The sequence below is a fragment of the Hylaeus anthracinus genome, unplaced genomic scaffold, assembly GCF_026225885.1.
Source record: "Hylaeus anthracinus isolate JK02 unplaced genomic scaffold, UHH_iyHylAnth1.0_haploid 11989, whole genome shotgun sequence".
Taxonomy (NCBI): domain Eukaryota; kingdom Metazoa; phylum Arthropoda; class Insecta; order Hymenoptera; family Colletidae; genus Hylaeus; species Hylaeus anthracinus.
This window is the reverse complement of record NW_026534337.1, coordinates 5,021,016-5,037,361: the sequence shown is the minus strand read 5'-3', so window position 1 is coordinate 5,037,361 and position 16,346 is coordinate 5,021,016. Positions and strand designations below refer to the sequence as shown.

The following is a 16,346-nucleotide window of genomic DNA, read 5'->3' as shown; positions in this document are numbered from 1 at the left end:
TCATAGAGTAATTACAATCTGATCGTTTAACTTGAGACCGCTCTATATTAATTTCGGAGTTTTCTTAAGATACCTTAAATGTATGCGATACAAATTTTTTCGTACTTTACAAATCTTAATGCGATTATGCAACAGTCGTTTCTTAAAGAGTTCGATATTATTCCTACGCAACTCGTTAATTCCGAGTTTGTTAACATTAACAGACTAATTTGAAGGTTATCAATCTCGAGATCAGTTAACATTAACACACTAACCTCGTGATAGGATTCAACGTGTTATTCAAACTAAAATTTAAATATAATAAAATTTTTAAAAGCCTTCAACATTTCCTGTCAAGCAACAATAGTTTTATTCGTTGTTCGGTACCATTCGAGTGCTATACACTGTCATTGCCACTATGCTATCCCGCACTAGACAAACTAATACTAATTACGTAATCGTTTCGAGGGTATTCCAAAACTGGTTTCGAAGCACTACCGGTTCTAATATTCTACTTGAATACAAGACGAGTCGATTATGTGTTTAATATCATACATGATAAGTTGTACTCACTCTGCAGAATGAATTATATATATAATAATTCGTCTGAATAAATGAAGATCTCCTTGAGATCTCGTCAAAGACACCATTACTAAAACAAACAGTTTTCCTATTTATATATGTGATACTCAAACTGGAATAGTGGCCTGTAGCAAAATCTATTATGCCAAGGTTAAGTGCCAGATTCTATTAAAAGCATTTATTACTTCTTGAATGCATTAAGGATTACCAATATTGAACAGAACTTATTCGATACCGTCAATGTTGAGATTCAGTATTAATCGAGTATGTCGTTTCAACCTCCAATCTCTTTGCAGAACTGTTTATTGTTAAAAATAGCAGTCGCAGTCACAAGAGAATATAATCTGAATATTTCACGATGAGCTGTACACCAAGTCTTTAAAAAAGGTCCTAACGTTGTCAGACAAAAGTGAAAGTCTACACCTACAAATTTTTGCACAGATTGAAATTGCTAGATCAGAGTGATGAAACATGCATATAAATTGGAAAACGCAAAGTAAGTTTAGACATTGAAGTACTTTTTAAAACTGTAAGTAATTTGACCCTTCTTCATTGGTTTCTATAAATTTTCAGACGAAAAGAATTCATCTTTAATGGTCCTGACACGTTCAATTCATACGATTCTATTTCATATCAACTCAAAAGTTCGAAACGTTTAAACTTTAAAATAACAGAAATATAACAGAAACTATATTCTGTTCAATATTGTTTAAACTTTAAAGGTGGTGCTATAGTTACGCCCCACAGTGTAGCAGATCAGTATGGAAAGCCCTAACTTCCAATATTCCTCCTCAGGCCCAAGCGTCATACATTGCTTCGCTACTATAGTCTATCAGCTTCCGACTCGCAGCATGATTCTACCCCGATGTGCCCGTTCACGTCGAATTCGACTGTCGCGATAAAAATACCCAATGTTTTTCATTATCGTGCCTTAATCCTATCGCTGCGTAGAGCGTCTTATCATCGCGTGTTCTTCGCTCCGGTGACGTCTATTTGGAGAAGCTGGGATCTCAAGCAAGCAAAAATATCACCGATCGCGACACCGTCTGCTGCTTAGATATGGCAGCGGTTTCCTGCCATAACGTTTACGCGCTAGCTCGAACCGACGTACGCGTAGTCGATAAATTGCTTATGCATGTATACAAGCAGGTCTCGAGTTTTACGACGCCGCGGTACCCGCAATCGTGGCCAAACCAGCGCGTAGAATCTGCGTTTCGTTAGTACAGGAAACATCGCGGTGAAGTCACCTGGTTTGAGTACTTTTCATTAAGTTCCTGCATGCGGAACATTGTTCCTTCGATTCGAATGTAGAATACATCTAGCTACTTCCTGGAGAGATAAGAATCACGAGGTCACAGTACCTATGTTGTTTTCGTTTAGGATTTGCAAGATGAGGGAATGACGTTAAGAATCAATTAGGCGTGTGCCGTATCTTCGAAGATCTATTTCTGTTATCTATGAGGTAATAGTCGGATTACATTTGGTCTTTATGATTTCTTCCGTTAATTTTTGATGGAAGTTGGAATCAAGGCTTGCTTTTGATATTATATGATGAAGCATAATGACGATATAGATTATTGAGGATGATAAGAGTCATAAAATTCAGTTGTTTATGTTATCTATAAATTATGAGATTCGAGTACCTATATCAACTATATCGAGGATTTTCATTTTTCATTTAACATACTTCCTCAGAGCTGATTCTATTACACTTCAGGCAAGAGTCGTAAATTTCAAGTGTCTATGTTGTCTAGGTTGAAGATTTCCAAGATGAGTAGAGTATCGCGTTAAGAATTAATTTTGTCGAGACGAGTGAATACCTTCTGTGAGCTATGTATTTTTTGATAAAGGTAATCAAAGAATACTAGTACTTAACTTGGATATTGATCAAGATGTAGACGTGTTGGTTGACTAACAGATTGATTGTAAATAGGATGACAATGATTTAATTTAGAGTTTGCATATACTAGGGGGACCAGAAAGTAATGTCGTTTCTGCGAATGTTATATACTTGTTTATCGTTTATCAGTTCATCGTGTACAAATTGATTTTTATCGATCAGGTGTTGAAAATTTGTTCAGTAGATAGCGAAAGGTTTAAAAATAAAAACTTGTTATAAATTTATTTGTTTGAATTTAATGTGAAAGAAACGACATTACTTTCTGGGCCCCCTAATACATGCACTATGTATGAGTGAAACAGTTCAATTGAACACGTATAGATATTTCTAATTGGCCGATCTTTTCATTCGTCCCTTTTCGGAACGTTAACCTGGAATGCAACAAAGCGAGGGCAGAAGAGTAGTAAAACTCCTAGAACTTGTAGCTTTCTGGGCCGTCAGGTCTATAAATTTAAGTACCCAAGTATTTCAACGCTTGAGCAACTGTCTGTGAACGAAAGTATCCACTGGTAAACGGATGTCTGATATTTTTGTTGCGACGAGTGTAGAGTGACTGTTATTTCGTACAGCTCTTTTGATCACTCAAAAGAGTTCTCACAGTGTCACGTGTACGAGAATCTATCCAAATTTAGTAAACGGAGGATTGAAATTGTCGTGAAGGAGTTGAATGTAAACTACAGTTTAGGAACACTCTTTTGATCACTTGAAACTCGTAATTATAAAATTGTTAAGATCTCATGGTGTCATGTAAACAAGAACTGCTTCAAGTTTAATTTGTAATATTAGTAAAAATTTGCTACAGGCTACAAGTATTTCACTAAGACTATGTTGTTAGGTCTCGATTCTAATATCTTTAGCTAACCGTAAACATTACTTATCGACCGTACTGAAATTTTATTAAACGTTCACTTATGAACTTAACTATTGTCTGCGAGTAAGTAGTACCGTTAAGAGTTATTATATTGTTACTGTTTCCTGCGAGTCGTAGTCACCTGCTATTTAATTTTCCTTGCGTACTTTCTCACCACATCGTTCGTCTGTGACAGGTATCTTTATAAAGTCGGTGTTGCCAGGAGGGCAAGCCGCAGAAGATGGCCGTTTGCGCGCAGGTGACGAGATTCTGGCAGTGAATGGCCACGTCTGTCACGACTTAACTCACAGAAAGGCCGTTCAGCTCTTCCGCAATATCAAAGCTGGACCAATTGCCTTGCATCTTTGTCGACGTGTAAAAAACAAGGAAGTTCTGTGAGTATAATGATATATTCAACTATATTCAGAAACTCCTGATGAACGAGATCATCTTAAATAGTCTCTACTTCGTATTAGAATTATTAACGACTACTCGATATCTTGTCCTTGCGATCGTGTCATACCAAAAATTGATATAAAAGATTTATTTTTAATATAAAACCGCCGTGTTATAAAATCTGACCCACGTTGCACCAGTTTTCTATTCCATGATTCTTCTTTCTACCAAATATGTATCACCTTTGAAAAATATAAAATAAATAAAAAGGAAAGTCAAGTTTCAATTATGAAGATGGGAGGAGATGCTTCAATGGCGTTTTGTACAGTGCGAGACACGGGTTTTATTTTTATATACAGTGTTCTTATGCATGTTTCGCCCGAATATGCTGACCTGTTCGATCGTACCTTAGCTTTTGCCGTGAAGGCTCGGAACTCTCACTACATTTATTTCATTCATTGTCCTTTCGCCATACTATAATTTTCCCTTCATTTCTCATCTTTTTCTTATCATTTCTCACTTTTCTTAAACTCATTCTCTTTTCAGCCTATTTCGAATTTCCTTAAGTTTTCGTTCCATATTCCCCATTCATACTCCATTCAATCTGCTTTCACTTTCTTTTCAATTACCCTCCTCCAGACTCTTTGTAATTCTCATTCCATTTTTCTATTATCTTCCATAAACATGCATTCTGAAAAGTCAATAATGTTGACAAATATTTCAAAATCAACAAAAATGTAAATCTCGGAAGAGCAACAAAGTTGTAAATCAAATTTCTTGCAACGCAGCAAAGTTGCAATTTAGAATGGCTTTGAACGCAACAAAGTTGCAACCCGGTAGCCTAAAATTTTGGAAACTTACATTTCTCTGAAGAGCAACAAAATTGCAAATCGAATTACTAAACGCAACAAAGTTGCAAATAGAATTACATTGAATGCGACAAAGTTGCAAATATAATTACATTGAACGCAACAAAGTTGCAAGCCGATGGGTTCGAATTTTGGAAACTTGCTTTTCTCCGAACAACAAAGTTGCAAATAGAATTACATTGAACGCAACAAAGTTGCAAATAGAATTACATTGAACGCAACAAAGTTGCAAATAGAATTACATTGAACGCAACAAAGTTGCAAGCCGATGGGTTCGAATTTTGGAAACTTGCTTTTCTCCGAACAACAAAATTGCAAATCGAATTACTTAAACGCAACAAAGTTGCAAATAAAATTATTTTAAACGTGACAAAATTGGAAGTCCCAAATTCACTACAAAGCTGCAAAGCAAAATACTCTAATGATCATCAAAGTTGCAAAATATATAAAGTAAAGGATTATGGCAATCGCGAAAAACTACAAAGTTAAAATTCGCTAAGTATATAACAAAGCAAAAAATATAAATAATATAATGGGAAAGTAAATGGGGAAATGATCTCTAGCGAGTGGAATAGGAACGTAAAGAAAATGGGTTGAAAAAAAGAAATTGGAAACTGACAAAGAAATGTCATGGAAGTATTGAGTAAACGACAGAAATAAAATAGGAAAATTAAAGGAAAATGAGAGGGAAAAGTAATGGAAATGAGAGTATCTTGTATGTTGCATGTGTAATATAACATTTAATTTTCCATGTATACGAGTTTCGTCCTTTTGTTTATCTGAATTGTTTAGCAATATTTTATTTTTATTCTAACTGCAGTTCGTTCTTTAGGAAAGCAGTTTATTTTTTCACATGCACGAGTTCTATTTTTCCAGAGTTAATTCAAAAGTAACTTTACGTTTTTCAAATACACGTTTGGTAGAATGAAGTTCAAGGAATATGAAGATATTTTTGTTACAAGTTAATGCAACCTTATGTCCACAAAATTTACACACTTAAGCAATCGTGGTGATATGCGTACGAATAGAAAATTTTTATTTGAGATTGAATAGATAAATGTCTATGTTACAGGGCAACGAAGGCTAAGTCGTGCGCAGACCTTTTACTCGTCGACGCATAAGAGAACATTGTACAAGAAGAATTGTAAAAAGGAGAGAATAACACCGCAACCCCTGTAAAAACAAATGCGGGACCTGTACATACTGTAAATTTGTAAAGTTTCATGATAATAAAATTATTATTTAATAAATTTTCGTCACTGCCTGTTTTACGCAACATCCTCGCAAAGCAGATCCTGAAGCACCTTAAAAGTACGTCCACTTTATTGTCCTCTATAATAAAAAAAGTCGCATACAATAGATTTACGTTTCTGTAACGCATCTGTATAAAATCTTATAGTCATAATAATAATAATAATAATAATAATAATAATAATAATAATAATAATTAAAATAATAATCATAATCATGATAATCATGTCAATAATAATATTAATAAAAATAATAATAATAATAATAATAATAATAATAATAATAACCATTTCATAATAAAATTAGTACTACGCAACTGTGATACCGCGATAAATAAATTAATCGAAACAAACATCAAAGATCGAAGATTCGTTCTGATAGACTAGAATCCTAAAACTTCGTACGTAGCGAACGATAAGGTCGCTTAGAGTTGTATCGAAAGAGCACTTTCGGTGGGCAGATTCGTCCACGTTGCCATCCCTTCAGCATGGCGCGGATTTCTGAATAGTTTTTGGATACCTGAAACAAATGATGTATTTTACGTTAGAGGGAGTAGAAAAAATTTTGTTTTCAATTTGAAATTATATGGTAATTAAGGTTACAGCTCAAACGGAAGATGTAACGGAAGTGTCTCTGAGAATTCAAGTCTGAATTTCTTCGGGTACCATTTTGCAATAACTATAAAAGTCATTTTTTGCAACCAAAATTGTGGAGCTCAGGATTTCAAAATTGCAAAAATTTCTTTAAATGTATGTTATATATTTTTTATAACATAGAATTATTCTTCTTATATAGTAAACGAAGTAGTTTTAACATTATTAGGATTTAATTTCAATCAAAATATGGTACTTATATTCCTTTACATTTTATTTCAAATATACAGTACGTGTATTCTGTTACCTTTAATTTTTTAAACAAAAGTGCAAATTTATATATTCCAAGAACTAAAGTTAGGTAAATTTAAGATAACAAATTATTTGTGGAAACAACATTACATCATAATCTATTTCATTTCATTCTGGTGGGTATTATTTCTGACAAAAGCAACTTTAGAGCATTTATTGTACATCCTAAATGATCCTATACTTTCACAAATAGTAAATATTCATAACGCATAAAATACTATACATATACAGGAGGTTTCACCTTCAGAATTTCGTCAAAGATCAACTACATTTCCGTGGGAAGCGCGATTTGCACATTCTGAATAGTCAATTAAAATGATCATTTAAATATCAATGGAGTTGTTAACTTAAAAATTTCAAATTAACCAAAATTATAAATTTATATGAATTCGTTCCACTGCCACAACGAAATCCTAAAAAGGTGTCCCTGATCTTTGTCAGTATTTTAGTACTCTATACAACATTAATTTACAGTACCTGTGTCTCCTTGTGATTTCCAGCTCAACTGGACCTTCTCTTACCGCTTTAAATAATTCGATAACTTCTTGATGCGTGTAGCCGCGCAGGACCTTTCCATTCAAACTCAATATCTCGTCACCTGAAACAGAAAGAAGGAGTCTGATATAGTCGTAGTCCACACAAATACACTATTCAACAGCAATTTAATCATTAATCTATAATACACATTATCAAGTATTATAATATCAGTAATAATCCTATACTGAATTTAATATTAATGATTATAAATGAGTATGTATATAATCTTTTCGTTCCTTTCATCTCATGGAGTGTAAACGACAACTTCCTAATTCTAATAATTAATACAAGTTGCTAATACTTGTAATAACTAATTCTGTATTTAATATTAGTACAAAACTTGTATCAATTTTGTTTTCCATCATTATAAATGACCATCCATATAATTTCCTCGATATTATCACCTTATGGACTCCAGAGGCCGAACTTCTAATTATTTAGCCATTTCTATAAATCATTGATCCAAACAGATGAATCATTCTAAAAGAATAATATTTTTCTCAAATCGAGACGTTGCAAAGGTAAAAGAACTCTTAGGATTTTATTTACATAAAACATAGACGGTATATATACACCTAACAGTATATGATATATACTAACTTAACAGTCACGTTGCCAATTAGTCCAGATTTTTGTCAAGAAAGTCTGCAGACTCATTTTAAAAATCATGGAATATTTCGCTTCCACAAATAACGTAGAATATTTATTTATACATCCTAACAAGCTTTCTCAAAGAAGAAAAATAAACACCGAGTGTCTCTTGGTGGTTCTTTAAACTGGGAAATATTCTTCGAGTCGAAAGGATCCAGAATTCGCGGGGTAAGGGTTGATCGATGCAACTATGAACCGTTTTTACATACTAGTGTCGCTATCGTAGCATTAATATCGAATCGACTATCGCGCACACGCGTGTCATCTCGTCTCCTATGCGATTTTTTCACTGCTCCCGTCGCGGTAGGCGGCAACACGTTATATAGACGGGTTTCACGCAACACGTTTCAAGTTTCAACCGATCCCGACGGTTTTTACGAGCACGCGAACGTCCGCGGTTTCCTCGTGCCACTGCACCCTGTGCATCATGCTCGAATAACGGACCGTCGGTCGTCGCTGTTGCATAAGCGCAGGGGCGATGCATTTCTCGCTGTTGTTAAAAAGACTAAAGATAGGAGCACCTGTAGTAGACACTGTGCTAGTATTTGATATTATGAGTACTTTTTACTTAACTCGAACATTTATTTATATTTACACTATTCAAAATGACGCGACGCATAAATTATTACAAAAAGGTTTGAAGTTAGGGATCTGCATTGAAAATATTGGGGAGCTGGAGTCAACTGGAACGTCTTTAACAAAATAACTTACTGTAATTTCATTTTATATCTTGTCTGCTTTGGTGGTGAGTTTTAATTGTAGCCAGATTATTTGGTATCAAAAGTGCATTATTGATTTAACTTTATACATATTATTAGAATAGAAGTTTTTTAGTAGAATCTTGACGAACGTTTCAAATAACTCCGTATATTATTATTTATAATCATATTTCAGTATTATATTGTAATTATGTTTTATATTATTTTAATTATTTTCATATAAAACAGAGCAATCGCGACTTATAGCGCTGCAAAATCGCGGCAGTCCCGGAGGAAATTTTCATACATATCAGAGAAATGCCAATTAATTTCAAACAAAGATTCATAATTGTAAACAAAAATGTATATTTCGGTCAATTTTATTTTAAGATTCATGAAACTTGTACACGATACTAAAAACATGTTGAACTTCCTTTATTACTACAAAAATAATAATAGAACGTTATAGGGTTAACAAAAAATAAATGTGTATAAAGAAAATAGTTTCATAAAAACATGAACTTAGAGCAAAATTGATTTTTTAATGAATTATTGCACTTACAGCGTCGAGCAGCGATATATCGCTGTTGGCCCTTTTTGGAAATGCAGCATATCGCTCCTTGGAACTCAAAGGGTTAATTACAATAACGCATACTTTCATTTCCAGTAAAAACAGCGTGTACATTCAATACCATTTGTCTTTTATCAAAAAACAAAATCTCTAATCCCCTTTTGTGAAACTCCTTAATGCCTAATAGAGAGACGATTACCCCAACTCCTACCTTTGCGCTAAAAAATACACAACGCTAAGTAAAATCTTTCGAAAGACCCCAACTTTCCAAGCGAAAGGATTTAGCGAAGAGTGAACGATAACAATCAGACCGCTGGTCATCCAGCAACCAGAAACTCTTGCATCGACTCATCAAAGTCTCTGACCAAGGTCTTCTAACGAGTCCTTCTCGACGATACGGTTTCCATGGATTAGCAAAAGGAACGCGACGCGAAATCACAGCTAGCCAGCGCGCCCCTGGCATCGAGAGAGAGAACGGTAGAAAATATCTCGCTGACAAAGCTGACAAGTTGGCAAGGTGTCGTCCAGTGGCATGGTACAAAGACTCGAAATGGGAACTGGTGGTGAGCAAGAAACGAGGCGGAGGGCAAGAAACAAAGCGAACGAAAGGAAGCAAAAAGACGAGATGGGCGGACTGTTTAGAAATGCACGCGACGTTAGGTGTCGGATTAAAGATTCGAGATGTGTCCGTGGCGTCCACGGCGTGAATGCACGAGCGACGACGACCACGAGTACGTGACGAATCGACACGCTCCTTCCATATTCGCGTCCGCCAAGATTCTGATCCTGAAACAGCGAACTATGTCGATGGAACGAGATCCTCGAGCGATCCCCGCGAGGAATCTGCGACGGATTGCGTCACCTCGGGAGCGGAATAACGATGCGACCGATTACGTCCCAGATACGTAAGCCTGTAAAAGGAGCAGCGGGATCCTAGAGCGTTCGTCCACGTTCAGGCTCGTCTATCACCTCTGTCGTCTCGAGCCTGGTCCATTTTCGTGAAACTATGCGAGGCCGTCGACGGACGAACCCACGAATTGTTGCGTCGCGACTGAATCTCGCGGATTGAATTCCTCTTCGGGGGTCGTAATTAACCCTTTCTGTTTTTTTGCTGAATACTCTCGGCCAGAGACGCGCGGCTAACATTTTGGTTGTTAAGGACGGAGTTCTTTTTTAATTGATCGTTTTATTGAAAACATCTTGAAAACAATGTGGAATACTTGTTGAAAGTTGAAGAATGTCAAGAAATGCAACGGAGGATCGAATAGAGTTAAAATATCTAAATACTATAAAGATAATTCTTAACAAAAGCGAATTCCTCAAATTAGTAAAAATAATTAAACATAATATATTGAATAAACTGTAATTAAATTGTAGTTATTGATGTTGTCACTAATAACCTTGTAGTTGATGTAGTTGATGTGAAATACTTAAATAAAATAATTGAACAAAGATATATTGAATAGATTGATAAATGAGCCGTTCATTGCACACATTGATTAACTTAAGTGATAATTTGTTTAAACCTGACTTATTTAAGTTAATCAATTGTTGGAAAAAATTACGATTAAATATATGTTTTAAAGTTTAAGCGAAATTAAAATTTCATTTGTATAAATTGCATTCTATGTGTGCTGTTCTAACTAAAACATGCAAACGTTTTTTGCCGTTTTGGAAGATTATTAATGACACGAGAAAAATATTTTAAAGGAATTCCAGGTACGGTTTATGAAATAGCAAGGAAGTTTTGGGGGTTCTTCGCAGAGAATTCAACACGATGACACGATGTAAAGTAAGATAAAGCACGCCGATGAGAAGATAAGACCAGAGGAGACCTAGATCGCTCCCTAAAGTGTATAGCGCTTGGGTTCATCTCAGGTCTCATCTTCCTACAAGCATATTTTGCAGTATTTAGGAACAAATTGGCAATTTAAACAACTTTCGACGATTTTTAATAAGCACTTAATAATGGTACAAGAATTAATAGTCAGGAAAGAGTAATTCATCATGACCAACAGCGTTGACTGAAAAGTTAATAAACTTAACTGATAAAGTTCGTACATAGAATTGACTCTTTTCAAATTGTGGAACATATTCAGCATCCTGAAACCGTTGATAATATTTCATTAAAAAACGAAATGATCGAAAAGGATCCACAGCCTTTTAGTGATTAAACGAAATCACAAGTATACACATTTATTAGGGGTACCAAAAAGTAACGTCGTTTCTGCGGCTGTCAGTACTTGTTTATCATTTATCAATTCAACGTATATCAATCGATCTTTATCGATCAGGTATTGAAAATTTGCACATTAGATAGGAAAAGATTGTCGATAACAAGAACCATTACATAATTGATTAAAAATAAAAACTTGTTATAAATTTATTTGTTTGAATTTAATAGAAAAGAAACGATATTACTTTTTGGTCACCTTCTTATTGAATTTACTTTTACAAGCTTCATCAAGAACGATTACATAATTAATTAAAATTAAAAACTTGTTATAAATTTATTTGTTTTAATTTAATGCAAAAGAAACGATATTACTTTCTGGTCACCTTACTTATTGAATTTACTTTTACAAGCTTCATCCTTAGAAACTTTCCACCCTAAATATACATTGATTACAAATAAAAATTTATTTAACTTTACCTTGAAACAGCGACTTCGAGACGTCAGCTTGGCCACCAGGGAACACCCTCCTGACGAAAATCCCCATTTCCCCCCGAGGACTGTCCCTGCCACCCACGACACTGAAGCCAAGACTTGGTTTGCCGTAGCCTTTCTCGAATTTGGCGATGTGCCTCGTCAGATATTGTTGCTGCTCCGTGCTGGACTCGAGACTATTTTCCGCGCTCTTTCGTTCCTTGGTCACGCAGGAAAGCGGTAGGAAGTCCGGCCTTTTCGTCGATTGAATGCTCTCCTCGGCGGACTTGCTCGATTTTTCCAGCTGCGCGCCTTGCTGCGTCTGACCGTCGATCAACGACAGGTTGGAAAGATTCTTCGCGTTTTCCAGGTACTCGTACTCCCCAGGTAATGTCGGCGGGCTGACGTATACCTGCGGCACCGTCTCCTCGTAGGCGGTAATTAAACGTATCTTGTTATTGGTGAAGGATTTTAGGAAATCCTGGACCTCCTCCAGGGTCTCCAGAGTTCTCAGCTCCTTACCCTCCACCTCGACGATCTCGTCGCCGAGCCTGAGTCTGCCGTCTCTGCGCAGAATTCATTTTTTTGAGCGATAGAAAATTGTTGAGGATACTAGTCACGAATTATTAATTAACTTATTATTAATCATCATTATTAAATATAATGACGAAGAACGCGAAAACATATTTTTTATGGCTTATGGATAGGGTTACCAAATGTAGTCTTTTGAGAGGTGACGAAATAAGCAAATCAAATTACCGAACCTCGCTTATTGTTTGACGTTCACTATTTATATTACTCACGATTACTGTGTTCGATGAATATTTATTCTGAACCGTGATACTTATTAATATTTAATCGAAGACTGAATGTTACCATATGCAATCTAAATATTCAATTAATTCGGAGATGTACATATTTAATGCATTTTAAAGTTTCAGATTATTATACCAATATTTTTCGAGAAAGTAACATTTCCGAACATGAAAAGTTGAGAAAAAGTAATCGTGAGATATTTATCTATAGTTTAATATCTATCGATTGGACCAACTAAATATTAATTTCTGACAATAGTTAAATTATATAATTAACAATATATATTATTAAAACAATGTTCATGAACATGATTTTGCTGGAATATTAATGTTTCGCGAAATATTTCCTCAATGGATCCAACGAACTTTCGAATCGACAGTCAGGCGGTTGTTGTTTGCCCTTGCCCCACTCTTCTTCGATAGCGAGCCGCAAGTCGCAACCCTCGATCGACACAGGTACACGAGGGGTCATTCTTCGACGATCCTTCGGCCGGGATGGATCACGCGATCGCGTCTCGCGTTCCTCCTATTTTCCCTTAGTTATCGTAGCTTGGTATTGGTTGTGGGTACCTTAGTTTGGTTTGGTTAGTTTTAAGGCATGCGTGTACGAGTGTCTGTCCTCTACCAAACAATTATTAATCATTTATTCAATTCTTTTCTCCACTTCGGTCACTATTACTTGATGTAAAAAGTGAAGTGACCAACTGTGTAACTGGACAGAAAGGTCAGTTTCCGTCCTCTTGGTGGATCTGTATTCGAGAGGAAGACAATCGGCTCCTCCGGATAGGTTTTCTACTCCCTGTATCCCGTCTGGTGTAGTCCAGGCTCCCGACGCAGTGCAGTAAGTCCAAGGCGCTGTGAGACGGATGCAAGTCGGGTCCGTCGTGGCTCCCAGATGGGTGCAGGCTGTGGAGGACTGGTTCGGAGGCATCGGTCGTCATCTCTCGAGTCAGATCCAACAAGAGGAAACGGAACTGACTCAGTAAGTCCAGTTTCATGGTCGCGTCGTGTCGCGATCTCAATTTAGCTTCACCCTCTTAGTTCAAATAATTATTTGGCAGAGTCAGACTTAGACTTTGGAAATCGAAGGGAATTTTGTTTTCCTTTGTTTTTCATAGTTTCGTACTTAGTATTAAGCTCGTTGACTCTATGTAGAGTATGCATCTACGTATGTATACTCTATGTAGAGGGAGATCGAAGGAACTTTGATTCCTTCTATCTCCGGGTCTCCAGTCGCAACAACCTCCACGTGGTGAGACCTGGTAATCGGTATTATTCGTGACGAACAATCCTTCCACAGTGTGAAAAAATGATTGAAGTATCAAACAATTACACCCAACATTTTACAAATAGCAACAGCCACCATAAGCCATTCTGAAGAACTAAGATAAACCCAATGACCAACTCCAATCCTTCTCTTATTAAAGTCACAAGCTCTCACCGAATTCATTAAATCACCTATACCACCTACCTGTGCGCTATCCCGTCGTTCTCCAACTGTACAACGACGTACCGCAGCTCCCCTAATCGTTGCTGCGCCAATCGAATTCCCAAACTTTCCTTGGGATCTCTTTTGTGTAGTTGCACCATTCGGCATCGTCTAACCCTCTTCGGCGGTTGAATGATGTCGCTGAGGAACCTGGTCTTGTCCTGCTGCAGTCTCATCCGATGCTGCGAAATGCCTAATAGCTTGGGGGAGGCCTGCAAACCGCTCATCCCGTTTCCGCATATGGGGAACTGGGAATTCATCGCGGCGTCGTCGTATGTCTGATGAATGCTGGGCAGCATTCTGCCTGAATTGCTCTGATGCCACCTGAGTCCATCGATACCCTCGTTCAGATCGGAACTTCCCGCTCTAACATCCGAATCGGAGCTCTCCCTTGTCCTGGGATCGTGACCGTTCTCGTGATCCTGGCACTCGCTAGGCGTGGAGCTCCTTATGGGCTTCTCCAGCTCGGAGTCCACGACGCTGCTGGTGTCCGAGCTATCGGTGCACTTCAGGCTCAGTCCCTCGTTCTCTGAAGCAGCAGCGGACTCTCCTCTGGGTCCGTCGCTGTCGTAGCCCGATTCGTTAGAGCTCACGTAATGAGACGAGAGCCTCTGTTCGCCGCTGGGCGCGGAATTCCGCCGGTGGTTCCTGAGCGTAGCCACCATGTCAAGGTCCACGTTCAACGACGACGTTTCGGAAAACCTGGACTCGTTCGTCCTTCCCGAGAAGTCCACTCTGTCCTGGCTGGGATCAGCGTGGTGAACGGTGCAGTTCCCTCGAAGGGACATCGGACTGCTGTCGTACGAGCTGTAGCAACCGGTGTCCTCTTGCTGGAAGTTGTCGTCGATCCTCTCCAAGTGGACGGGATTCAGGCTGTACCTGTCTTGCTCGCACCTGCTCGAGTTCTTGCGAAATTCCGCGTACGAGTTTCGCCCAGACTTCGAGGTCGAGGGCTCTTGACACTTGCCTGGGCTTCCTCTGGCCAGATTGCTGGTCCTGGTGCGTCGTCGTCCTAGCGTCGTCGTGCCGGTGTACGAGTCCTCTATCTTCAGGGTAGGGAAGTGCTCCTCGGAGGCGGTCTTGAACAGTCGTTCGTCTTTCGACACGAACGTGCTATGACGTTCCTCAGGCAGGACGGAGAGCTTCGATCGTAGGAAAGCGTAGGGGAAGCTGGACTTCTTCGTTTCTTTGAAGTCGCAGCTGCTGCTTTTTCGCATGGGAGAGTCGGTCCTTGATTGGCTGAAATCGCAGGAATTGAAGCTAGTCATCGAGGGAGCTCCTAGGGGATAGAGAGTCGCGGACACGTCGCTGATGTGGTCGTCGAAGACGTCGTCGTCCTGGTGCGCCAGATCGTCGCAGGACACGGTCTTGTCCTTGCGATTGGAGATCTGGAGATCGATACCTTCCGAGGGATCGTCTCCTTTCACGTAGGTCGGACTGGTGTTGAGCTGACTGGTGCTGCAGCTCCTGAACAGATTCTCCTTCTCGCAGCTTTTCAGCCTGTCGTCAACGTTTTGCGACCTTCTGTTGCTTCTAGCGGAATTTAACATCCCCGTAGAACCCATGCGGATGAAGAAGGACTTGAAGGGTGATGGTGATCGGTGAAACGTTCCCGGTATTCTCTTTTCCGATTTAGAGTCTGATTTTAGTTCTGGCAGTGTTTTATCCATCTTGGAGGTTAGGTTGTTGTTGTTGCTGGTTGTACAGTTGTTGTTGTTGGTTCCGGTGTCGGATCTTTCGGAAATGGAGCAGATCGTCTCGCGGGAACCAGCCCGCCGGAACGAATCTATCTTCTTGCTCATCCTGCGTCCCCAGACTCCGAAACTCGAGCCTGAAACAGGTACAAGTGCGTTGATTAGGAAAGATCATCTTAGTGGTTTCTTTAATTCTTTGCTATGGTAACATTTTATGTTACTAATAGGAGTTTTGAAATTGTTGAACAGTCTTTCTATTAAAAGGTAAATAATGGAACGCGAGCACTTGTATAAGGAACAATTATATTTGGTGAAAATTAGATACAAAATGATGAAGAATTAGAAAAATTTTTAATTGACTGAGCGCTCTTATAAACGTATGCTTCCGCAGACCGTAGATCGTCGACTGACTAGTCAAATCATACAACGTATTGCTCGTTACCGTTGAAAATCGTCATCTTTAATGTTTTCGTACAACGGTCTGTTCCTTTGTTGTTTACGCACATCGATAA

At 38.1% G+C, this 16,346-nt stretch overlaps 2 protein-coding genes across 6 annotated transcripts in view; one reads left to right on the top strand and one right to left on the bottom strand.

Moving 5' to 3' along the window:
* Positions 1-5,847, top strand: part of LOC128888012 (partitioning defective 3 homolog) — an 87,291-nt gene extending 81,444 nt beyond the window's left edge. For both annotated transcript variants that reach the window (XM_054144593.1, XM_054144592.1), the window contains 2 exons: positions 3,508-3,706; positions 5,649-5,847. In XM_054144593.1, coding sequence (XP_054000568.1) covers positions 3,508-3,706; positions 5,649-5,697 — 248 coding nt within the window. In that variant the 3' untranslated portion in view covers positions 5,698-5,847. The remainder of the gene's footprint in view (positions 1-3,507; positions 3,707-5,648) is intronic.
* Positions 5,848-5,881: 34 nt separating this feature from the next.
* The window catches only part of LOC128888002 (uncharacterized), a 170,876-nt gene continuing 160,411 nt past the window's right edge, over positions 5,882-16,346 (bottom strand). For all 4 annotated transcript variants that reach the window (XM_054144568.1, XM_054144567.1, XM_054144566.1 and 1 more), the window contains 4 exons: positions 14,123-15,971; positions 11,843-12,402; positions 7,210-7,330; positions 5,882-6,346 (listed from right to left, as the gene is read on the bottom strand). In XM_054144568.1, coding sequence (XP_054000543.1) covers positions 6,310-6,346; positions 7,210-7,330; positions 11,843-12,402; positions 14,123-15,971 — 2,567 coding nt within the window. In that variant the 3' untranslated portion in view covers positions 5,882-6,309. The remainder of the gene's footprint in view (positions 6,347-7,209; positions 7,331-11,842; positions 12,403-14,122; positions 15,972-16,346) is intronic.